General features: G+C 35.0%; 2 protein-coding genes and 1 non-coding gene across 3 annotated transcripts; 1 reads left to right on the top strand and 2 right to left on the bottom strand.

The window, feature by feature from the left end:
• Window positions 1-2385, bottom strand: LOC144552999 (ras-related protein Rab11D-like). The gene is made up of 2 exons (XM_078301064.1): window positions 2079-2385; window positions 1-681 (listed from the first exon to the last, which is right to left on the bottom strand). The coding sequence occupies exons 1-2, from the start codon at window positions 2294-2296 to the stop codon at window positions 222-224; spliced, it is 678 nt and encodes a 225-aa protein (XP_078157190.1). The 5' UTR covers window positions 2297-2385; the 3' UTR covers window positions 1-221.
• An 8061-nt stretch (window positions 2386-10446) lies between these two features.
• LOC144553651 (U6 spliceosomal RNA) lies at window positions 10447-10550 on the top strand. The gene has a single exon (XR_013511422.1). It is a non-coding gene; the product is annotated as a U6 spliceosomal RNA (small nuclear RNA).
• A 4200-nt stretch (window positions 10551-14750) lies between these two features.
• Window positions 14751-19257, bottom strand: LOC144552998 (phospho-2-dehydro-3-deoxyheptonate aldolase 1, chloroplastic-like). Its single transcript, XM_078301063.1, has 5 exons — window positions 18553-19257; window positions 17188-17465; window positions 16399-16675; window positions 16040-16285; window positions 14751-15308 (listed from the first exon to the last, which is right to left on the bottom strand). Exons 1-5 carry the CDS (start codon window positions 19225-19227, stop codon window positions 15021-15023), a joined length of 1764 nt encoding a protein of 587 aa, XP_078157189.1. The 5' UTR covers window positions 19228-19257; the 3' UTR covers window positions 14751-15020.
• Window positions 19258-25663: the final 6406 nt, after the last annotated feature.

The following is a 25663-nucleotide window of genomic DNA, read 5'->3' as shown; positions in this document are numbered from 1 at the left end:
TTGCAACCCTCATTATATCAACTATTACATATTTTCTAGTTCCAAAACAAAACAAAACAAAATAAAATATTGAAGAAAAAGAGACTGCCAGCCACCAGTTGACTTACCTCCCCAAATTACATCTATCAAATCCTGAACAGTATCTCCTAGTTACAACAATCAGATGTTAGATTTACTGCCTCAGTCTCACACCTTCAACTGCAATGATGTCACGCCAACGCTCAAGAAGTTGAACAGCACATTCTATTCTTATCAGGAATCACTTGTGCTGGTCCTGGCACAAGAATTTTCTTCCCTGCCAAGGTGGGCCCTGCTGTACCATTTCCATTCCCATTCGCCTGACCCTCAGATGCCAGGCTCCTCTTGCTAACAATGCTGAAGATCTCCGTCAGAACCGTTTGAAATGCACTCTCCACATTGGTTGCCTGAAGGGCGGAAGTTTCTAGAAAGAAGAGACCCTCCTTTTGTGCAAATTCCTTCGCTTCCTCGGTGGTGACGCTCCTCTGATCCTGCAGATCAATCTTATTGCCAACTAGCATGATGACGATGTTGCGATCTGCGTGGGCTCGAAGTTCATCCAGCCATCGTGGGATGTGCTCAAATGTCGGGCGTTTTGTCACGTCGTACACAAGCAGTGCACCAACAGCTCCCCTGTAGTATGCACTAGTGACAGCTCGGTACCTGCATTTGTGGGCCACATTGTCAGACAAGTTGCTAGTGTGCAGCTGGAGATATTAACCTAGACACTGCTATATTTCAACTCAACCTGACCTAGTTCATACCATGCATAGGTACATGATCAGGTCCAGACTCTAATGTCATAAATACTTTAACATGATTGCAATTGGGTTCAGCTTAGCTTTCCTTATTATAACCTGACCCAGCCATGTAAAAGACCCAAACAACAGGTTAGAAACATCAAATATTTTATTTCATCAGTAAGTTGGAGGTTGACAAAAATTTTTTTAGTAAAATAATACTAGCACCAGACAAGTAAGATCCATTGCCATGCATATCTAATTGTCATCAAGTGTGCCAGTACTAATTTCTTTTGGCACTTTTATCACATTCCAATTGATCTGGGGTCCCCCCCCCCCCCCCACTCCAAACTTGACACGCCCTCAAGCAGCTGTTCTTTACATAACTGAGGTTACTTGAGTTCCAATTGATACTTCTTTAGATCAAAGTCCCAATAATAGATTCTTATAGGCAAGGAACATGGGGAATTAACCTAAAAGGTACCCAAATGTAACCACATTCTTGTGATAATTATATTTTAAACATGAAATGTTCTGGCCAAAACTACCCTTTCAAAACAAAAATAGTTGACACATTCACAGAAAACATAGAAGATCAACAAGATTGCTAGACGAGTGAAATGGAAGCACACTTTATTTAGAACAATTTGAATGTCGAAAACTAGAAATTACTAGAATCAAAAGTTTGATATAGCACCAAGAGATTAGCACAATCATGGAAGTTCACTGACTTGTTATCTGCATATCAGACTAGTTAATGGGATCAAATTCTTAATGGACCAAATTTTATAATTACCAAGGAGAGGTTCATGTAGTTTGGTTTAAGAAATGGTTGCTGTATATTGCAACTAAAAAAAAACAAAGCCATCTTCAAGTAAAATTAAAAGCTGCTGACTTCTACTTTCCTTGCAATCCAAACACACTTTTGAATTGGAATTTCCAAGTTGCCCTTACAGAGATTATCATTTTCACAGTTAAATTGCTCCACATTTTGTATGAACCAAGTATAGACTTTCAATAAACAGCAGTTCAACAAATGATGATAGAAATGGTATTACAGGAATAACTTTTTTAACCAGAATTTAAGTGACAGCTAAAGTTATTGGCTCTATCAAGAAAGAATGAACCTATACTGACCATCACAGGATCTAACAAGTAACAACACACCCCTTCCCTCGCTATCAACTTTATTGAATTACAAGTGTGAGCTCCAACCTCTAATTCAGAATGCAAAGTGTCACTACTCATCACTAGAGAGAGCAACCCCAGCAACAGATTCCGAGTAAAAAATAAATAAAGTAAAAACAGAATAAATAAAACCTCTCCTGGCCGGCGGTGTCCCAGATCTGAGCCTTGACGCTCTTGTGCTGGATCACGAGCGTTCGCGTCTGAAACTCGACTCCAATCGTCGCTTTCGAGTCGAGCAAGAACTCGTTTCGCGCAAATCGGTTCAAAATCTGCGACTTACCCACCGCAGAGTCGCCGATCAGCACCACCTTGAACACGTAGTCTATCTTCTCTCCTGTCGTCGGTGCCATTTGATTTTTCTCTCACTAATGCATACACAGTTACACACACTGTGTCTCTCTCAGTCGCTCTCTCTTCTCTTCTTGCCTTTTCAATTGGCGGGTCATCCGGCTCCTCTACAATGCTACTGAATCATTGGATCGTCCTGCATGTTTTAGATTATTGACAGGTAGCAATAATCTCTTTCAGTGGTTCGTATAAAAACGAAAAATACAAGGCACAGTAAATTTTGTTTCCATATATATTATTAATGAAAATGCATTATAAAAGATAAATATTTACCTCTCAATGTCTCATTAATTGTAGACTGGTGTTTTTTTTTCTTAATGACAAATAAATTTTGATTAAAGTCATTAATTTACTTAATTTGTAAGGAGTTTCTATGAACAAAAGGTTTTATTTTGTAGAAAATTAGATAGAATCCACTGAGAAATTTAATACCTTTATAATCAAACTATTATGTATAATTTTTTCAATTCTTTTTTAACTGCACATGAGTGGATGAAGATTTGAAGATTTGAAGATTTGAAGATTTGAAGATGGGAAGGATGGATTGTCCAAAGATTGAGTGCGATTGGAGAGGAGCCGGATCATATTATAGGTGGTATGTACTGTAGAGTAGAGTAGAGAGTTGTGGGTGGGTGAGTAGGGACTGGGCGGTAGGCGGGCGGGTGGATGGCAGCAACTATTAACTTTTTAACGTCTTTTTCTGAATAAGGTATCATTATCAAATTTTTTTTTTTATTTTTTATCATCATCATATCCCGCTAGTATAATATTAGTATCATTTAAATTTATATAACATTAATTCTAAAATTTATCGAATCGACTTCAAACGGTAAATTTAAATCACTCAAACCGATCTACTTCATTAGTTATGTGTTTACATGCACATTTATAAAATTTTGAATTTATTTAGTATAAGTCAAGCGGTCAAATGAGTGACCTTTTAAGTTAATTTTTATACATTCATTTTTCAACATTTTTACCACTTAATTTGATACTAAAATAACTCAAAAATATAAAAAATTTGCATGTAAACGCATCACTCATAAAGTAAATCGGTTTGAACGGTTTAGATTAATTGTTTGAAGTCTATTCAATCAATTTTGAAGTTAGTGTCATATGACACCAATGTCATACTAGCCGGACTCTTCAAAAGGTTGTATCATTGCATGACTGTAAGCCTACGGGCCTTTTGAAACAAAAAAAAAATCATAACACTATATAGTATACCAATAATATCGACCGTCTGATGTTCAATGAAAGACGGAGCGAGACTTTCAAAATATGAAAATCAAATATAAATAAAATCAGTTATATAAAATTTTCATATTGAAAATTGAATCAATTTTACGATACCATAACATTTTACTATAAATTATATAAAAAATTATACATAAATACAAAATAAATAAAGATCAATTGACTTCATTCAGTGACGAAGCCACTATTGTTTAGAATTGGACATCTACCCTATCCTGGATTTTGAATTCTTTTATAAACTCATATTGTATTGGGTTGTAGCTCTACTTTGAATTTTCTTTTGCTCTTCTATGTGATGTTCAAATTTCCCAACGCATGGTGCAAATTGTACTTTTTGAATTTGTAGTTTAATATTTTGATAAATTTGAATCGTTAATATTTTTGTCATTCCTGACTCAAATTTTGACTACACATTGATCTCATTCTACCTCCGCATTTGTGTCCAATGCAGATCATAAGGAGACAAATTAGTATTTATGGTAATTAATAAGTATCAAATTAAACTCTTACATGCTATAAATATTTTCATATAACAACTGAATTTGTTTAAAAAAGGAAAAGGGAATCAGATTTGCTAATGTGTATTGGAGATATGGCTCAAGTCACATGAGATTAACGCGTAATTATTCGGATATTGTTTGTAAGGAGAAAATATTGGTTTTTTAGCTATTGATTAGTTGGTCGTTGTCCATAGGATTTGTATAAATCTTTAGAAAAAAATATAGTTCAGATTGTAAATCAAACGAGCATTAATGAAATTGAAAATAATCTTTTGAGCAATGTTCAATATGTCAAACTTTATGACAAATAAATTTGGTAATTAATTTTGATCATTACATCCAACAAGGATGAGCGGAGAAGTTTGCTATATTTTAAGTTATTTCCAAATTTTGTGAGAAAATATTCAGTAACATTTTTATAATCTAGAAAAATAAAACTTTAAACTTGACATTAAAAATTTGACTTATCAAAATAATTTTCACATTTTTTACATTCCTTTTGTAAACTTGACAATTATATTAAGTGTGCATAGTGTTCTGAGACCTCTCACTTTGTAAAAATATTGTTTGTTATAATAACTATCGCTGTCAAATATTTGCTTGTAGTGGAAAACATGACTTCCACCAAGACTCTCTCCGGTGACCAGAAATTCAGAACAGATGATGCATAATTAATGTCGTGAATGTTTCTTTGATTATGATATGCATGTTATAATGTTATATTAGGTTACTTTCTATCGAAAGAGGAATAAACAGGTGAATGATTTAGCTTAGTGGGATTCGGTAGCAGAAGAAGACAATAGAGCGACCCCAACGCACAACGCATTCAACACGTTGTGGGAAGTTGTGTAACTAATTAAAACAAGCGGGGAAAAAGAGGAGCAACTGATGAAATGAACCCCAATTCCGTTGTCCGAGTTGCAAGGACGAAGGGTGGAGGTTTTCGGGAAATTTGATTGGTCGGTCGGTCACTGTTTTTTTGTTTTTGTTTTTAGTTGCAACTTGCAAGGAGAATCCGCATCCAGAAACTTTTTGAGTTTAGATGTGGTCTGTCCGATCAGAATCCATATCAATCTGATCCGAGGTAAAATATATGTGTCTCTTCAATATTCGTGTCAAAGCAGATCGGACGGTGCGGATCTAAACTCAAAATTTCTGTTACCTCAGGTGATATTAATGCAGGGACGATGAGTCGGTGAGACGGTGACTGTTTGTTGTCTGCACAAAGATTCCAATTCTCATCCTCCGAGATATTTCATATTTTGCGTGACTTTTTGAAAAATCTCAACCGTTCAAATACGTTCTGCACGATCTCAAAACTCAGTCCCCGAATAGCCACCGGACACGTCGTTCACGCAAAATATGAGATATTTCAGAGGACACGCACTCCAAAGATTCATAGCCACACCTTTGATTTTCTATGGCCAATCTTCTCTATCCATGTATGTTACTGTCCTGCATTTGGATTGCTTGAAACAGGAGAGATTTGGCCCCATGTTCTCTTTTGTTTGTTGGTAAGGCTTCAGTGCTATGAGTTGCATAGAGACAATGCTATGACTCAATATTTGAGTTTTTAAAATTCTAACGGTTGATCCGAATCGTTTATCTTGTTCTCCATATTAATATGTGTTTGGAGATCAAATTTTATATTTTTTGGAAATTTTTTATTATTTTTTTAGATAGGTAGAAAATTAAATATCTGAATGGTGCAGAATTTTTTAGATCAAATGATTTTCTACCTATCTAAAAAAATAGTGAAAAATTTCCAAAAAATGTAAAATTTGGTCTACAGACACATTAATACGGAGAACAAGATGAACGGTTTGAATCGACCGTTAGGATTTTGAAAACTCAAATATTGAGTCGTAGCACTGTAGTCCTCTATGCAACCCATAGCACCGTAGCCTTACCCTTGTTTGTTTACTTTTTACTGGGATTCAGAGATGATATAGGTTGTTATCAGTTGCTTGCTAGACCGATTATGGGATATTGGTTGATGTTTTTGGCGGTTTAATTTGATGACGTTTTGTTGTTATTTGAGGAATGGAACATAGATGTAGCTACGGGCAAGAGCCAAGAGTTATTGTTTGAGAAATATTATTTTTATTATTTATAAACTAAGAAATCACTGCCAAAATAATAAAAGATATATTTATTATTGATATCTGGGAAGTGCACATATTTGGTGGTGGGCCTTAACTCAGAATTAGTTTGAATGGACTTTTATCTTTCTTGTTAGATTGGGCCTGGCTTGCTATCTTTTAAACATAACAATTTAATGAAGGTAACGATTGATAAAAATCACCACCGCATTAAAATCAATTCAAACTAGTTTGATTGTTCATTGGTGGTAAGTGGTAACTAAATAGATAATTAAAAAAAACGAAGTTCTATAAATTTTCAAATAACTAATAAATTTGTAAAATTCTCGTACTACGTTTGGACGTCACTTTATTTAGGTGTGTTTGGATCGTTAGCACTGTTTTTCTCCACTATTACGTTTGAATCATTCTAAGAATAAAGTTATTTCTAGGGTTAGCGTTGTTCTTGCTAATCCATCCAAACAGTAGAATAGCGCTAACCCTAAATTAGTACTATTCTTGCTATTTCTGAGATTGCATCCAAATGCACCCAGATTAGTGCTAACCCAAGATTACGTGTCCAATTTTGATTAGGTAGGCGATATGCAAAAAAAAGAAGAAAAACAGTGAAATTAATCTTTTATAACATAATCAGCACAATCAGTCTAATTTGAGAAGTTATGTATCAGTTGAACTATTGAAGTCTGATATTTGTGTTATCTACAACACAGTGACATGTTATGTTATTTCTTTAAAAAAAAATATTGAATAGACTTTGAATGATGAATTTAAAATGTTGAAACCAATTTACTTCACCAATGATGTATTTACATATAAAATTTATAAATTTTTATATTTATTTAGTATAAAGTTAAGCAGTAAAAAAATAATGAAAAATGAATATATTAAAATTAACTTATAAATTTTTATTTTTTGACAGCTCAACTTTATATCAAATAAATTCATAAATCTATAATCTTTGTATATAAATACATCACTCATAAAGTAGATCGGTTTTATCAGTTATAATTTGTCCTTAAAACATATTTTGAAGAGGTATACATCGTGATCTTTAATCTTACGGAACGCATGATCAGGGGCGGAACTTGACTTTGAGTATAGGGGTAGCTGACTGACGAAACATTATATATTTAGAAAACATCATAATAAAAACCAAAATTTATATAACATGAGATAATATGATTTTTCACTATTTGATTATATAAAAGTTACAGTACTGGCATTATCAGATTGAACCAAACATATTCATACAAAAAAATGACATGTCTATAAAAAAAAACGGTGACATATTCATATACCTTATTTTAAATTTTTCTATATTTCTCTATTTCCGCTTTTTAATTCGTGGCTTCTCTTTTCTTTTCTCTGTTTCTAAATTTCTAAATTTAAAAAGTTAGTAGAAAAAAAGTTTTTTCAAATTTAGAATGCACGGTTATTAGAAAGCAAAGAAAATAAGTTTTCTTTTATATGTATAATTTAGAATGCAAGGTTAGAGAATTTGTAACTTCCTTATTAAATTTCTAAATTTTCAATAGCGAAAGAAAAAAGAGTTTTTCTGCTTTTTTATTTATTTTAAATTTAGAAGTTTCCTCTTTAAAAAAGTAGGCCTAAGGGTATGAAAAAAAACTTATTTTCTCTAACCGTGCATTCTAAATTTCAATAACTTTTACTTCTATTCGGTAAGCGCACTGTCATTATTTTCCTAATTTATTTTGTACATTTATATATTTAACATATTTTTAAGTCAGTTGTTCACGTGATTTGATAAGTTGGTAAACCAAAGCAAAAGAAGAGATATGTTACTTTTATACATATGTTCTTTAAAATTTTTTGTATTATTATAGGGGTAGCTACTATATATAAAATAACAATATTAGTCAAATCTCTTTATACATGTTAGCAAAAATTAAAAACTTTAGAGTTTACTTAGCTACCTTTATCTTATACTATGTTCCGCCCCTGCGCATGATGTCATACCCTATCAAGTATCAACATGATGATATGAAATGATTACTGTCGTGCAAAATTAACTCCCTACTATGATTTCAAACTTTATTCAGGGTCTTTTATTTTTTCACTTGCATTTTTATTCATACTCAATCTAAAATACGAACGATGATCATTTGTACAAATAAAGAAGCCTACCAAGCTGAAAACATGTGTAATGAGGTGGCGAGTATGGAGAGTGGAGACAGAGAAAAAAAATGATCATTTTCCTTGACCTTAATTAAAATGAATCATTAAATGTACGCGTAGGCTTAATCATTATTGAAATGATAATGCAAAATGAATTGTGCCAACCCCGAGTGTCCGCCGGGGCAGAACATAGTAGTGGGAAAGAGTGCTAAGCACCCTATAGTTTGAAATTTGTAGCTTAGTCTATTAAATTTTGTAAATTTCATATGCATTAATATATTTTAGCTCTCTTTATAAAATGGAATTACACTATATTTGATTTTTCAGCACTCTCAATCTCTATTTTCTAGTTCCGCTCCTGAGTCCTGAGTGTCCGGATCTCCTAAAGTGAATCTCTTATTAATATTCCTGTAGAATCCGATTAGACGGTCTGGATTCAAATTCAAAATTTGAGTTATATTTGGAGATTCGAACCACCCTCCTCGATGATGTGCATGTTTTTACCATTGTTGTAAATAACGGTATGCGGTCGTCGGATGGACAAGATATCGCCAAGCGATTAATCGGTATGCGGTCAATTAATCGGAATTATGCGGACAATTTAATATTTTTATCAAATTTATGTATATAACTATATATCATAATTTATTTAACTCATTAAACTTATCAAATAAACTTAATTTAACTTAGTTCTATTACAATAACACGACACTACGCTTATTTTTTTCTTAATGCGTAAGCACTTTATATGTATAAGTAACACATTTATTTAATGAAAAAATAAATTGAAGAATAAGCTTTTTCAAAAATAACATATTATTTGAAAGAAATGAAACTTTTCAACATAAAACCACTAAATTTAATTTATGATAACAACTTAGTTTCATAAATGAACATGTCATACTAATTGAAAAAAATTACATCAGTAAGTAAGAAAAATATATGGTATATAAATAATAGAAGAATTAATCAATTTCAAAGTAAATAACAAGAAAAAACTTATACTAAAAATATTGGATATATGTTCAAACGCAAAAAAAAAAAAACTAAATTACATGATTTATATAACTTATTATCACACAAAAAAATCAATGTGAAAATAAATATTCACTAGAATAAATTGGAATAAACAAAAATAAACTGAAATAAACGGATATTAAAACGGCCAATTAATCGGAAAAACAACTAATTAATTATTTTCATCCGTAAACAGGCATCCGTTAAGTGTATTCGTAACAGTTTGACCGTCATTAATAATTAAACAGCCATTTAATTGTCCGTTAATACCGTTTTTTACAACACAATTTTTTACTAATGAAAAAAAAAAGCATTTTATTTGGAGAATAAACAGACTTGAGCACAACATCCGCAGTAGGCCGATAGCTTGTTATTTGTTAAGCCAGGAAAGCCGAAATGAAATGATGTATGGGCTTAAATTAGAGCCTCGTATGAAAACGATCGGTTTCTCCTTAGACACTGTCGATTTGGTGTTGTTGAATTTTTTTTTAGTTAGTGACTTTAAATACTTATTAATAATTTTATTAAATTTTTTTAAACAAATATAATATTTTAAAATTTTCGTAATAACTCTAATAATTTAATTATCATCTCACTCTACAACCAGATTTGTTTTTTTTATCGTTACTGCGCTTTGATCACTCTAGTACTTTAATCATCATTTTTCTCTATGACTTCTTCAATCACCACTGTGCTCTAACAATAATCAAATCTAATACCATCGTGCTCTAATCGAAGGGAGAGGGGGGCGTCCAACACCCATCGGGTCACTTTTGTGTTCGATGGGTTTTCTTCACCGTTGGATCTGCTTTAAAATTCGCGTTCACAATTTTACGTCTGCTTTAAAATTCGTACACACGAATCCTAAAGCAAATATAACGGTGAGAGATCACAAAAAAAAGTTGTCCGATGGCTATCGGACAGCCCCTCTTCCCTAATCGAAATAGAAACTTTACGCTCCGAATTAGACACCGCACTCTCAGTCCGATTCCTCCTCTCGGTTGTTGAAAACCCTAGGTTTTCATGAATCGACCAAGACAGCTTTCTTTCGCTCTCAAAATCCTCCGTTTAGTCCCACGAATTGAATTGAATTTAATTATAATTGGGACAATTATATGTGTATTCTTGGAGCGACTAAACGTCTCTCCGGAGACCTCCGATAAAATTTGAACGACAGAGAGAAAATTAGCATGGCCTTTTGTACAAGGATAACACGCACAAATCAAGAAATGATTTTTTTCTTGTTTTATTATTAGTTTTTCTTTCAGTTCGATTCTGTTCTCTTTGTTTCGTGCGCGTGATCAATTGTCCAAGATTTTTTTTATTAAACCTCTGATTCTTCAGTTACGGTACGTGCCATTACTTCTCCGTTCTTTCTAAATGGAAATATATGCAATTCATGAAATGCATTTCCGGTTATGCATTTATTGTGGTAATTAATACCTACTGCAATTGTGTAAACCAGTCCTTACTGTGAAGCACAAATTAGCAATCAAAATTAGAAGTACTAGCAGAGATTTACATAAAATAAAATAAGGGATCCTGTTGTAAAAATAGAATTCGGTATTGCACAACTAATGCAACAATTATTTCCTTGTTTGGATCTTTCAAGCAACTTAATGCTTTTTAGTTTTTATATATGAAGCTTGTCATAATTCAGAAGGCATGAGTGATTTATCTTATTTGAAAAACCTAATGTTTTTAGCTTCAAAACCAGTCATTTACAAATACTTGGCATGGTAATTAATTTAGAATTTCTCAGAATGTACTAATGCTTGCACCCAAACGTTCAAGCTACCTCTACCACTTTGATTTGAGGAGTGAACTATCTTCTCAGGCGTCTTGGGCGTGTAGACAGCAAAAAGCTAATGCCATCAGTTTTGAATGAATCCAAAAGTCTTTATACAACGCTCGTAAAGCGAAGTAGCTATCAACGGCTTTAGCATGACAACCAGAACATAAAGCCATGGTAAACTGCTCATAGAAATTTCTTCATTCATAAATGAAGGTTCATGCGAACAATTAATAGAACTTCCGGGACTAACATGTGGTCCCAAAGTACACACTTTTTGTGAGCCTCTACTCTGGTTGTGAAAAATGAGGATTCTAGACGTGAATTAGTAACCTCTTCATAGTGATTTCTTGCAGTTGGTTTCGTGACTTTCGTCTCATCTTGGGTTTAGTATTTCTTGCATCAATGGTAACACCGGATGCTGTACCAGTATCAAGCAGCAAGAGAAGTTCAAGTCATCTAGACTAGGGGTGTTCATCGGATCCAGTTTATTTGGTTTTCAACCATTGAATTAAATGGTTCGGTTGTTCTGTTTAAACGGTTCAGTTGAATTTTTTAATTAATTCAGGTTTTTTATATTTATTTCAGATTAATCTCTCTTATTTTGATTCAACCAAACAAATCGAAATTTACTTGATATTTACCTGAATTATTTCGGTCCTTTTATATTTAGTTCGGTTTAATCTCTCTTATTTCAATACAACTGATATATATCTTGATAATTATTTCTACGATTATTAAATGTTTTGTGTATCTATTGAGGTTTGTCCTTTTGACATTTAATCTCTCTTATTTTTGTTCAACCAAACAATCACAAATTTACTTTGGTTTTTTTGGTTAAGTTGTTATTCGGTTGACAAGTTTAATTCAGTTTGTTCAGTTAGATTTTTAAAAATCAAATAAATTTTGATTTGACTATTTTAATTCGGTTTTGACAATTTGAACACCCCTAGTCTAGACAAAGATATCCCATATTGTTTTCTCCCAACTTTAGGAAAAAAAAATTGCAGCCTCATGAGAAAATTGCGCTTGTAAGTTGTAACTTACAACATGCCAACTCACTGGGCAGTAATTAATGTGTATACCAACATGAAGCAGAGGCCAGGGTTTGAAGACAAATACATGTGCAGGTTTGGATTGCAAGGTGAAGGTAATGGTGGGTCCACAAGAGATGCCGTGGACCCCACTGTAACTTTATGAAGAAAAAATCTAGAGCGGCAACTCAGGGGAGAGTAGAGAGGCTCTTATACTAAGCCTCCTGCTCCCACATCCCAATTAAGTATTTTTTTTTTTCTGATCTATTTTACATAACTATATCATATCACGGATACATTAATTTTAGTACTAATTCATTTTACCAACTGCAATTGACCATTGAAAAAGGAATCTTATGTTAGCAAGTATTGTTGCCAAGAAATTGCAATGTTATAGTAAAACAAGCTTGGTTTTTTTTGTTCCTTTCTTTTTTATGCCTAGTTATTTTCACTTCTTATCTTGAATATCTATTTATTTATCTACTACAAATTTATTAGCCAAGCACCTGAATGAAACAGTAAAGAAAAAGAAAAATAGAACACAATGACAGTAAAAAATACGTTAACCAGCATCCATAACAATTGCTACAAGCACCACAATGAAATGTTTTTTCTTGAAGTTATATTAATTCACTATTCTCTACCTATTTCTCTCATGTTACATTTTGAGGTGGCCTCCAAGGTGCATTCAGATACTGGTAAATGTCATACCCCCTTCTCAAGACAACTCTGAAGACATTCTAATTTTCAATCAAAAAAAAAAATGACGCCTTTTCTGTCAGCAAAACCTATAAAATCCCTTCTGACAAATGATGCACTGATAGAACAGAACCCAGTGGGCCAGTAAGGATTCCAAAAGAGGTGTGGAGGCTAATTTGGAGAAAAGGGAATGTAGTATCACGTGTCAGAATTTTTATCTGGAAACTGGTAAACAGAGCTTTACCTTTGGGGAGTATCTTACTGTCAAGAACTTCTAAAGGGGATCCATCCTGTGCACCGCAGGAGGACACAATACACATGGCATTCCTATGCCCGTTTGCTAGAAGCTGCTGGTTCTTCGGGCCAATTTCTCTTATATCAGATGAACTGTCAGGGGAGTAGCATACTATTCTGTAAGTAATAGCTTCTAGGATGACAGATCAGCAGTGGGAGGTGGTGGCAAATTTGCTACGGGCAATTGGCGGTGCAGAAATGACAAGGCCTACAATGGTAAGATCCCTATGTCTAAACATTTTAACAGATATCTATCATGCATCAGCAAAGAAACAGGACTGCCTACTGGTAGGGGTAAAAGCATCCTATTGTTGACACCAGTTAGGGAGATGGTGATCAACCGCATGAAATTACATGTATGTCAGAAAGTTCCTGGAAGGAAAGGTGGCAAGGCGGTATGGATTTTCTGACAGCATTCAGCATATAAGGCAGCAGGGGTGGTGGCATGCAATCCCTTCCATGCAGAAGCAAGGGCAATGAGAGAGGCAAGCCGGTATGTTGCAGAAATGAACTATTATCCATGCACCATTTACACTGACAGTCAGAAGAGAACACTGGGTATGCAACATCAACCACCGCTAATGGCAGATTGGAAAGTTTTTAAAGAGACGAAAATTTGGGATATCATGAAGAGAAATACATGCTTTCACTGTGTATACCTGCCTCGAGAACAAAATGAACTAGCGGATAAGCGGATAATTGATAAACTGGCTAAGAAGGGAAGGATGGAAGGTCCAACTTGGAGTAACACTGGTTCTACTTTCCCCGTGTTTTCAGGTTAATTGGTACTCTGTTTTACATTAGCATTACATTAGCACAACTGGTATTCTGGTAAAACTTGATGATGTTAATTTCCCTTGTATGTAATAGCCTATGGGTGTGATGTAATGCAAAAAAAAAAAAAAATGTGTTTCATACAAACAATTATGAATGCATCACCAATATTTATACTGTCATGAAATTTATAAACATACCACAGTCTAAAGAGGGTGAAAGAAAATGCAGTACTTGCTCATTTGTAAAGGCGCTGTGCTGTCGAGAAACAGCATCTTTTGTGAACTTCAACTTTTTCTGACGAGGGCCTGAAGGCCTGGTACTCAGACCAGTCCGACAGGTTTTAAACTGCCGACTTTTTTTTATGGTATTCATAAATAAATAATTAATAATTAAATGCATAATAATATAATATAATAGACTGTAAATTTATAAAAGCAAAATATGGAAGCTAGTGTCAGTGCCACTATTTCTAGTATAGCAGTTCAGTTGTGATTCTAAGTGGTCAATACTCGCTGGCACTACGAGCGTTTCATACAAAGTTACCATTTTGAGTTTATTTCATTTATTATCTTTTAATGTTATAGTAAAAAATCGGTTTAAACAGGGTATGCCAAAGCACGGGAAAAGTGTGGTGCGCTCGATTCATACAAAAATCCAAGTCAAATTTGGTACACACGGTGGAAATATCTCTGATATGTGAAATGTATTGGTGTGTGTGTCACAAATAAGACATGTTCTGGCCATCCTGACAGTGATGCTTGCTGTATTTTATTTTTGTTTTCCCATGGATCCAATACTGGAGATCTCTATCTATATACCATCCTCAATTAAACACATTGCAATATAAATAACTTCAAACCAACCTTATTCTTTCTATTATTCATTCAATCTTCCATAACCAAAACCCAAATTCTAAGATAGGTGTTCATACATACATTCATAAATATACCCATTAAAGCAAACACAAGCACCCTAGCAAAGGAGCTCATATTATCTCTTCTTGTACAAAAGACCCACCCATCATCCCACCAATGAAAAGAAACAATAAATATACTCGCATCTCTCTACTTCTCTTCCCATTTAGCGCACCCCTCCCTCTCTATCCTACCATCAACTCCTTAGAAAGCAAGAGGTGGTAAAGGCAAGGAGGTGGCAGCAGCAAGGCCAGAGGACTTGATCCTTCTCTTTCTCAGCCTCTCAGCAATGATGAATGCCAGTTCAAGGGATTGGGAGGCGTTGAGTCTTGGGTCACAGTGGGTATGGTAGCGATCACTCAGGTCATCAAAGGTCACTGTGCGTGACCCACCAATGCACTCTGTCACATTCTGCCCAGTCATCTCCAGGTGGACCCCACCAGGTTGGCTTCCTTCTTGCTCATGCACATCAAAGAAGGCCCGCACCTCAGCCTATTTAAAAAAGGAAAAAGAAAGGCATCAAATACTGTGAACTAACAGCCTCAAATTGGCCTGATGTGGAGGAAGACTAATGACATTAAAAGGCAAGAAAAACAAAACAAAAAATCATTGTAACACTAAAATGAACTGATAAGGATGGCTGGAATATTTTTAGCAAAGGACAGGAAAGCTGTCGTATCACTACTACCTAATAAGTGATAACCTATCAAATAAGTTTTCTAACACCACTACAGTTATCATAATTTGAGAGCCACATCCAACAGAAATCAGAAATGGCTCTTCACAACCCACAGAGACAAATGAGCCACCCGGTCTATTCTCACCATTCATTGCCCACTCTTTTATTTCCATCTGTTATTCTCTGTGGCCTCATATTTTAAAGTTTGATGGGGCTGCCAATGAACATCCTAGTTCATTGCTAAGTGGTCCAAAAAAACCCACCAGGGAATCCTGATTGAAATCTTACAACCACCTGGTAGGGCTGACACACATTGTGGGAGAGCAAGTACTGTCTAGCACAGTATACCACGTGGCATTGCATTCAACTATCATAAAAAAGCTCGATTTAAAGAGCAACATTAATGTACTGACATGTTTCTTTTCCTGGCAGTATTTTTTTGTTGCACAATGGGAAGTATATGAACTAAAATGGCAAGATAATTTGAGCAAACACATAGATAGATATATAGTAAGGAAGTGAGAAGAGAAGGAAAACAAAATACCAGGATGGAGTCGAAGGGGCGGGTCTTGAGGCCGCATGGAGCCTTGATGGTGTTGCCATGCATGGGGTCGCTAACCCAGGTAACAATCTGGCCAGCCCCACGGACTGCACGGATGAGGTGTGGCAACTTGACCCTCATGTTCTCTGCTCCCATTCTTGTTATGATGGTGATCCTCCCGGGTTTGTTCTGGGGGTTCAGTATTTCTATCAGCTTCACCAGCTCCTTCGGATCCATCTTGTCACTCACCTGTATTGTATTTCACACATCCATCAAATACACAATATATATTAATTAACAAGCTGGACTATCATTAACTTATTTAATTATGACCAATAAATACCACAAGGCCACTATTTTACCTTGATGCCCAGGGGGTTGGCAACACCACGAAGGAACTCTATATGGGCGCCATCGAGCTGGCGAGTGCGCTCACCAACCCAAAGGAAGTGAGCAGAGCAGTCGTAGAAGAGTCCAGAGGTGGAGTCCTCACGAGTCAGAGACTGCTCATAGGGGAGGAGAAGGCACTCGTGTGAGGTCCAGAATTCAGTTGTTGTCATTATTGGGTGGTCGACTGTAAGGCCAGCAGCAGCCATGAAACCGAGTGCCTCATCAACCCGATGGGCAAGCTCACGGTACCTGTGTTACACATGCGCAAGAAACACGGGTTATTCTATGTCAATTAATTGTGATATAAACATGCAAGCAAGAACATTGTGATGCTTTGCTTGGAAGGCATGTGCTATTCCATTTACTTTTAAGTAACAAGTTACAGAGGGATAAATGTCTTTTAAGGTTCTTTTCATTTATGTAAATAGCATGCTAATTCAAATTTACATTATCTTTCACAAACATCTGTAATATCTCTGTTAAATTACAGAGCCACCAAGCAATGCATTGAATAATCATAGACTTTATTCATGTTGTTCCACTAATTTATAGAGTTCAAGAAAACTGTTTCATTAATATAATATTAATGAAGTATTTCTATAATATTTCTCCTGAAATTAGCTTTCATTTCTACTTTGTTGAAAGAAAGATTAGTGAAATAATTTCCAATAATAAACAAAGATATGCTCTCATTGAATCCACTATATCAAAGATAAATTTGCCAAATAGAAATATAAAAATGATGACTATAGAGTGCAGACCTGTCACCCTGCTCAGAGTGGTCAGTGAAGTCGAGGTTCCACTGAGTAATGCGCTGCATGGCAGCATAACCACCAGTAGCAAAGGCACGGAGCAAGTTAAGAGTTGCTGCTGATTGGCAGTAGGCACGGATCATGCGCTGGGGATCTGGGGTCCTCGACTTCTCATCGAAGGCATCACCATTTACATTGTCACCCCTGTAGCTTGGCAGTTTCACTCCATTCTTTTCCTCAAATTGCTCCGACCGCGGTTTGGCGAACTGCCCTGCCATCCTACCGACCTGGGGAACATAGAAATTTTTATTTCAATAGCCCTTTAAAAGGTAACAGTTGATAAAACGATCGCATTCTTAATTTGCAGGGCATGCCAGTAATCCTGAGATGCATTTATTCAGCATCTTCCTAGGCAGACTGCTATATTGCATATGCCATGAGAAATTGTATTTCTGTTGGAAAGTAGATGGTAAATTAAAAATTGCATCTTGACTTGATTCTCGACATTGATAGGTCTCACTTTTTTAGTGCCAAGACGCCGAGCTGGTTCATATGTAACAAAATAAACAGCAGCAATATCCTCACGTGCTTTTCTAGTCAAATCTCATGGATAACCAAAGATAGTGTGGTTATATAGGATTTTATAACATTACAAGATTTGAATTCCGCAGATAATAAAAAGATACAAGCATGATTTATATAATAATAATGGGGACAATTAATTCAGACTTAGATAAATGCATGTTGAACAAAGCATCCAGATTTATATTTGCTCCATGATCTACTTATCACTAACAACTTTTTTTAGGAGTTTATTTTATTATTTTTCAGCCAGCGGCACTAGGCCCACGCCCATCATTGTCGTCTTTCAATCAGGGTCAAAATATTGTCTAAGCTGACACCACATTTCCACAGTTTATAAAATTTGGAAAGAAAATATAACTTGCAATATATAAAATGTTCGTTCTTGGAAATTTCTCTCCCTCCCATGTTTTTTAGGTGGTCCCGGATACCAGTCAACTTGGGCTTCTTCTTTTCATTTTTCTTTTCTTTTTTTAAGAAAAAAATATTAAAACATCATGGAAATTCCTGTGCCTGAACAATATCTTCACCTTACTACAAGCGGTCCCACTTTTCAGAGACCGCCAAACTTTCTTAACGATATGAAAAAAAAAATCCTTAGCTGGCGCCACCAACCCTTATTTTTGTGTGTGTTTTTGAGTTAAACCCTCGTAAGAATGAATACCACTAAAAGCACAAGTCAAAGGAACGACCTGGATTATAGATCTAAAAGGAACGACCTGAGATCATGCGCTCTCCAGCTAATTAAGCCAAAATAAGAAATAAAATTGAGAAAGAAGTGAGATTAGATACCTTGACGATGGGCATCTGTCCACCGAACATAAGGACGGCGCTCATCTGGAGCAATACTCTGAATGTGTCTCTGATATTATTCGCATTGAACTCCTTGAAGCTCTCTGCGCAGTCTCCTCCTTGCAACAGGAAAGCTCTCCCCATCGCCGCATCCGCCAGTTTCTCCTCTAGGTGTCTCGCCTCTCCTGCAAAAACTATCGGAGGGAAGCTCTCGATCGTCTTCAGCACCGCTTCCAGGTCCTTCTTGTCGGGGTATTCTGGCAATTGCAGTGCCTTCTTTGACCTCCAGCTGTCGATGCTCCATTTCGAGCTTTGAGCTGGGAGGGGAGGGGAGGCGGCCTTGGGCTTATCAGCAACGGTCGGGTTTCTGGAGGGATCGGCTGCGTGCACAGCTGATATGGAGGCGGCGCGGCGGCGGCGTGAGACTGGGAGTACGGAAGGGGAGGAGGTATTGCGAGAGGAAGAGAGGGAGTGAGCTGTGTGGGGTTGGGCCTGGAGAGAGGTGGCGGCGTGACTCGCAAGCGCCATTGTTATTTGCTGGTGAGGTGAGTGTTTCTCCCCTTGCTGCCTTGCTTCTCTTCTTTTGTTTCTGAGTGCTCTTGTACGAGAAGAGAAGGGTGTTTGGTAGGAGAGATGTAGGTCCTGAGAGAATGGGAGAGGGAAGGAGATCGACATTTATAGCGGAAGGCGCGGTTGGTGTGGTTGTGGGTGTGGTAGTTGGCTCGGAAGAAAAAATAAACGGTGTTTTATGTATTACTCCCTCAACTATATATATATTTAAATAAAGAGGAGGGTTCAAATACACCCAAATTTTTGTGCACTCAAATGCACCTTATTTTTCAAATTCTTTTTCTCCGTTTTCAAAGTCTGAATAGTCAATCCGAACCGTTAGATGCGATCTATATATTAAGATGTGCTTGGAGACCAAATTTTACATTTTTTGAAATTTTTTTACTATTTATTAAGTCACTTTGAAAATCGCTGTTTTTATATTTTCTGGACCATTGGATCAGCGATTTTTCAAAGTTGGCTTAATAAATAGTAAAAAAATTCCAAAAAATGTAAATTTTTGGTCTCCAAGCACATCTTAATATATAGATCGCATCTAACGGTTCGGATTGACTATTCGACCTTTGAAAACGGAGAAAAAGGATATGATGTATTTGGATGCACAAAAATTTGAGTGCATTTGAACCCTCCTCTTAAATAAAAGGTATGGTCGCCCGGATTTATGACTTTCAATATCCAACGACGGGGATCAGTTTTCAAAAAAAAAAAAAAAAAAATAGTTTCGAAATTATTCGAACGATACGCGAACGATAAAAAATTTCGAAATTATTTTTTTTTTTTTTTTTTTTTTTTAAGGATGTGTCTTATAAAAATAAAAAATAAATAAGGATGTGTCCTTTCATCAATAGATCCAGCAATTTATTAATCTGATATAGTAAAAATTATATAAGAGGGGGACCAATGACCAAATCAAAGCGGTCCAATCAAAGTTTAGTTGTTAGATATAAGAACTTTTAAATTAAAATTTTACGTCTCTATCAAATCCATTAATCTATAATGTTACTGGTTAACCATAACTGGGGCATCCATCACACATTCACACCAATTTCTAGTTAAAATTTTAAATTAATTTTTGGTTCAATAGGCACCAACCTCCATACTTTTTATTTTTATTTTTATTAATATCTACTTGTCTGTGATTTTGGAGCACAATACAAATTAATTTTCAAACCTTCAATTTGATGTATAGCGAGAGCTTACTAATACAATTCAAAAATCTACTCTTTACAATAACATATCTAAAATGTGAAGACATCTATCCAGTTTCATAAAAATAAAAATAAACGACAGGAAGCACATTTTAGATTATTGTACAGAGATGCAAAAATTTCTCAAATTTACAAATTAGCTTGCTCTAGAATATGTTCACATCTCACTGTCAATAATGAATTTTTTTATGTGCTTATCTCAACAGCCCAAATACCAAATATATAAAAAAAATATATTTAATAGGGGAGTCTCCGAAGAACTTGGCGGTCAGAACAGAACATACAGCAAGTAATTGTGTTGTAAATGCCAGTGAATAAGCACTAATTACTTGCCTAACTAGGATGAAACGGCTCAAAATGAAGCCGGTCGGGACCTACCACTGGCTAAGAGCCGAGCCGAGCCGAAAAGGGAAGATGTGGGGTTGGTGGTGAAAGCACGTGGGAAGCATGTGAGTTTTAGAATACTTAGAACAGAAGTGAGTCGCTCTCCGTCTCCGTCTCCGGTGCCAATCTGCCATAGACCATATATATTTGGTGATTTGGTGTATCGTGTGCCACTGATCAGATGACACGTGTAGGTCGTAGGTCGCCTGTTGTGAATTTTTAAGAGAATTTTTTAGAGCCCATCCGTTCAGGAACAATTTCTAAAAATGATTTTCCTCTCGTACAATTGAGCATACATGACTTTCTTTTGAAATTATTTTGTTATTGGAGTTTAGATTTTTTTTGTTTTTAGGATTATAATTAGATACTGATATACTGTGGCTTTTGACCTAATTTTATATTATTAGTAACAGTGAATCTCACACAAAATTGAGTGCCAAATTAATACTAAATAACATATATTACATGAGTAGAGTTAAATTTATGCTCTAATCATGTTCTACATGTTTATATTTATTTTCAAAGTCCGAATATTCGATCCGAATCGCTTAACACGATCTTCACATTAAAATGTTCTTGGAGATCTAATTTTATATTTTTTTGATATTTTTTCCTATCTTTTTAGATAAGTACGAAGTTACTGTTTTGGATGATGCATAATCGTCTGAAAACAGTGATTTTGTATCTAGCTAGAGAATAGTAAAAATTATTCAAAAAATATATAAAAGTTGATCTCCAAATATATTTAATATGAAAACCATGATAAGCAATGCAGATCAATTATTCTAACTTTAAAAATAAAAATAAATACATGGATCATGATTAAATTACAAAACTAACAATAGAGTAGAACTAGGGTGGTCTTAAGTTCACCAAGTCTCTTGGTGAACTCAAATATAAAATCTATCGAACCGGCTTCAAATGATGAATTCGAACCATTCAAGCCCGTTTACCTTATGAGCAATGTATCTACATGTGAAAATTTTAAACACTCGAATTAATTTAGTATAAAGTAAAGCGCTCAAAATTAGAAGGTTAATAAATTAATTTTAATGCATTCATTTTTGTGAATCTTTTTTTACCACTTGGCTCAATGCAAAATTAATTTCAAAATTTTTTTTTTTAATGTAGATGCATAATGAAGGCTTAAAAAATAAAGGCATTCAAACTCTCCTCATGTTTATTATTGATCTAATTATATCAGTTTAATGAGAACATTTTTTTTTTCAAAAGAAATGGATCAGCCCCACCAACCATGAAATATGAAATGACAACCCTCAATCCATCGTTTCTTAATTAACTTAATTTACATAAACAAAATATCCGCCAGCTATGCTCAAATTCATACCAATTTTTCAGAAGACGGTCAATTATAAATAAATACTAGTTAGTTACCTTACATCAGCACAAGCTGTCAGTAAGCAAGCATATTTCGTTAGATACGATTTTCTTGTTCTTTATTAGACGTAATGTGGGAATTATTGTTAATCTGATGATAATGTACATGTGAGTTTCAATGGTTCATATTCGTTATTTGAAGCCGATTCAATAGATTTTAAATTTGAGTTCACTAAGAGACTTTATGAACTTTAAGAGCATCCTAGTTCTACTCTACATTTTAACCCTACTTGTTTGTTTAGAGAAACATTTAATTTTCTGTCATTGGAAGGGCCCGTATTAGAAAATTGCAACGCACGCACCGCCACGTGTTTCCTCAAATCTTCTTCGTCCGCACCATCAACTAAAGCATTCAGATTAATTTATCTTAAATGTCGATCCTTATCAAATCTTTTGGAATTTGGATTATAAAATATATCCTGGAACTGTAACGCTTACACGAGAAATTACTTTGACCGTTACAGCATTTTCGATGCAAGGTTGCTTGCACTCAAACCTGAACTACCTAACAATTAAGCACAGAGGAGACCGAATCCTCCGCCACTCCTGGACAGAAAATTTCTACTCTCAGAATTACTGTTGATAGGCCGGGCAGTTTAAAAATTAACAGTGATCGGTCTTCTTTAACAATAACTGGCCCACCCAACAGTGACTAAGAGGGTTAGTGATCTCCTTCCCATTTCTGGGCGTAGCCAGAAGGGTTTGATCGATACATAATCACGTGAGATGTAATTTTATGAATACGGAATTAAATTTATATATTAATTTACAAAACTCGTACTTTTATGATAAATACTGGGAGAATTATAAGAATGTCCTGTGATATTGGTCGTGAAAAAATATATTTTTTTTTCTAGAATAATTAATAATTATTAATATAATTAAATAAAATAGTTAAACAATAACCTGGAAATACTTATTAATTATTACTCCATTAAAGGTTTTTGCTTGCAATGTCGTTATTTAATCACCGAAAAAATTAACAAATTGATTGATACTCTGAATTATTATTGTTTATCAAATAATTCATAACTTGTTATCCAGCCATAACGAGTTTTTTTTAATTTTGTTATAATAAAGATTATTGTTATATATAAAATATTCTGAATTTATCTTTATATAACAACAAATATTATATATTAAACTGTAATTAAAAATAAATAAATTTAGATGTAACAAAATTAAATTGAGAGGAGTGTAGCTAGGAGAAAAGATTCTAAAACTGTATTTACTCAAAAATTGTAACGCCATGAAATTTACGTAATAAAATTATATAGACAAATTAAAATTTCAAAAGCACAATAGAATAAAACTCCGAAGACTTCTAAATTTCAGACAGACAGCTGTTAGTAATTTAATCATTTATTATTCATATTAATTCGGATTTAAATGAAATTTAATACTTGAAAATCTAACCTCGAGATCTACAATATTCATTTAGAAGTTTATCCCAAATTCTGAACATAAAATTGTCTATAGATTTCCAAAGTCAGTAAACAATGCTGTTATGAAACTGCAGACCCTTGTCGACTATTTTATTAATTTCTTATTCACTGAGAATTCCTATTAAGGTGAAACCAGTTGGGTTAGAACTGTAACAGAAAAACCTACGACTCTTATGTTTTAACTTTTTCCAAATTCCAAACTTATAATTCCAGTTATTTCAATATTTGAAAACAAACATTAAAACAAAATTCTGTCATGACCCCAAATCCGAATTTATAATATGTTGGCCCACTAAACTCAAGTCCAAAAATCACAAATCTTCTTCTAAACCTAACCCTACCATATATAAAGCCCCCCTCTTCACAGCCACCCCCCCTCCTCTCTTTTCCCTTGCCCTAGCCGCCACTCCCTCTTTCTCTCTTTCGGCCGCCGCAATTCCCCGCGCCTTCCTCAACCTCTAGGCCGCCACCCACTCGGCCGCCACCACAGCCCCCTTTCCCAAACCGAGACCCCTTCTTCTCTACTCCCAAGCCGTCACAGCAGCCTCCACCTCAGATCCGAGCCCCACCCTCTCCTAGACCTAAAAACTCAAAGGTCTGAATCCCCTGCTGAATCCAAACCGACCAGTCGGCTTCCGCATAAAACTGGCACCTGTACGTTTCGAATATGAATGAGACTTCCACATGAGAATTGTAGTGCTCGAATATACGGACGATTGAGCGCTGGATTCACCTCGATCCGAGTTTCCACCACCAAGATCTGGCCAAAACAGTGACTGCTGTCCGTACTCAAACCAGAAAACAGAGCTGAACCAGTCAGCCGAGTTCCACGGCGAACTGCACTCTGTACGTCCGGAATCTCAAGGAGCTTTCCAGATGAAAGTTGTAGTGCTCGCAGATACGGATCTGTGAGCACCAGATTCACCCCGATCGGAGTCTCCATCCCTGAGAACGGTCCAAAAAAGTGACTGTTGCGCATACCGCTAGCTGCTGATCCGAAAATCCTCATTTTTCTTTCGTTTCGCATTATAGAGAATCTGTAAACTCATTTAGAACAAATAAATTACATTCGGATTTATTACATTCTATTCAAATAAAATAAGTACTTTAGAAAATTAGAACACATGAACTTGAGCATTATTAAATAGAAGTATATTTAAAACTTAGATTCGACTTTTGAAAAATTAAGAGACGTGAGAAACAATCAAGGAATCGCTAAGCTAACAGGTGCGGGTTTCCCGGAACTTTTACAAAATTTTGAATTGCTTGTGTAACACCGTGAAAAAAAAAAATAATAATAACATAAAATTTTAAATGCAAATTGAATTAAAAGCCTAAGTGTTAAATTAAATTGTATATATATATGTATATTCTTCTTTTAGTAATATCAAACAAGTGGAGGGTCTATTTTGAAAAATGTCCAAAATGCATATAAACAATTCAACCCTCTCTTTCTCCCTTCGTTGCTCCCTTGTGTGTTTGCTGCCAAAAGAAAGAGAAGGAGAGATCATCTCTTCTCTCTTAAAAATCCACCAAGAAACCTTGAGAAATTGAAGAAAAGAATGGAAATTGTTGAGAATCTCTCTCTAGTGGCCATCTAGCTTCCCCATTGGTACTGTTTTTCTCTCCTCTCTCATCAAAAATCTGAATTTTATCTCCATTGCTAGGGTTTTGCTCAAATCTGAAATGTTTGTATAAATGATGAGTAATCTATCTCCATTATGCTTCTAGGTTGTTAATTTAGTGATTCTCTTCTCAATTCTATCTTAATCTTGATTTTCTATCTAGGGTTGGTTCAAATTCGAAAATTAGAGAAATATTTTGATTTGTCTAGTCTAATCCAACAAACAAATGTGTTGATTGGTAAGTTCTTCTCTCACTCTCTTAAAATCTGAAATCAATTTGGTGTTGATCTCTTTTCTTTGTTCCCTCTTTTGTGTATTGTGATAATTAAACAAAGTCATAATATTTTTGATGAAGTGCTAATATTGTCTCCGAAAGACCTAGTATTTATTGTGTATGGTGATAATTAAACAAAGTCATAATATTTTTGAGGAAGTGTTAATATTGTCTCCGAAAGGCCTAGTATTTATTGTGTATGGTGAT

The sequence above is a fragment of the Carex rostrata genome, chromosome 4, assembly GCF_964058835.1.
Source record: "Carex rostrata chromosome 4, lpCarRost1.2, whole genome shotgun sequence".
Taxonomy (NCBI): domain Eukaryota; kingdom Viridiplantae; phylum Streptophyta; class Magnoliopsida; order Poales; family Cyperaceae; genus Carex; species Carex rostrata.
Note: the sequence above shows the minus strand (reverse complement) of the source record. Positions and strands in the feature narration are given on the sequence as shown.

Coding starts and splice junctions, on each gene's coding strand:
- LOC144552998 (XM_078301063.1), bottom strand. CDS start 19,227: ATGTCGATCTCCTTCCCTCTCCCATTCTCTCAGGACCTACATCTCTCC. Junction 17,466..18,552: donor GACAGATGCCCATCGTCAAG/GTATCTAATCTC, acceptor TATGTTCCCCAG/GTCGGTAGGATGGCAGGGCA. Junction 15,309..16,039: donor GCCCCTTCGACTCCATCCTG/GTATTTTGTTTT, acceptor TTTTTTAAATAG/GCTGAGGTGCGGGCCTTCTT.
- LOC144552999 (XM_078301064.1), bottom strand. CDS start 2,296: ATGGCACCGACGACAGGAGAGAAGATAGACTACGTGTTCAAGGTGGTG. Junction 682..2,078: donor GACACCGCCGGCCAGGAGAG/GTTTTATTTATT, acceptor CCACAAATGCAG/GTACCGAGCTGTCACTAGTG.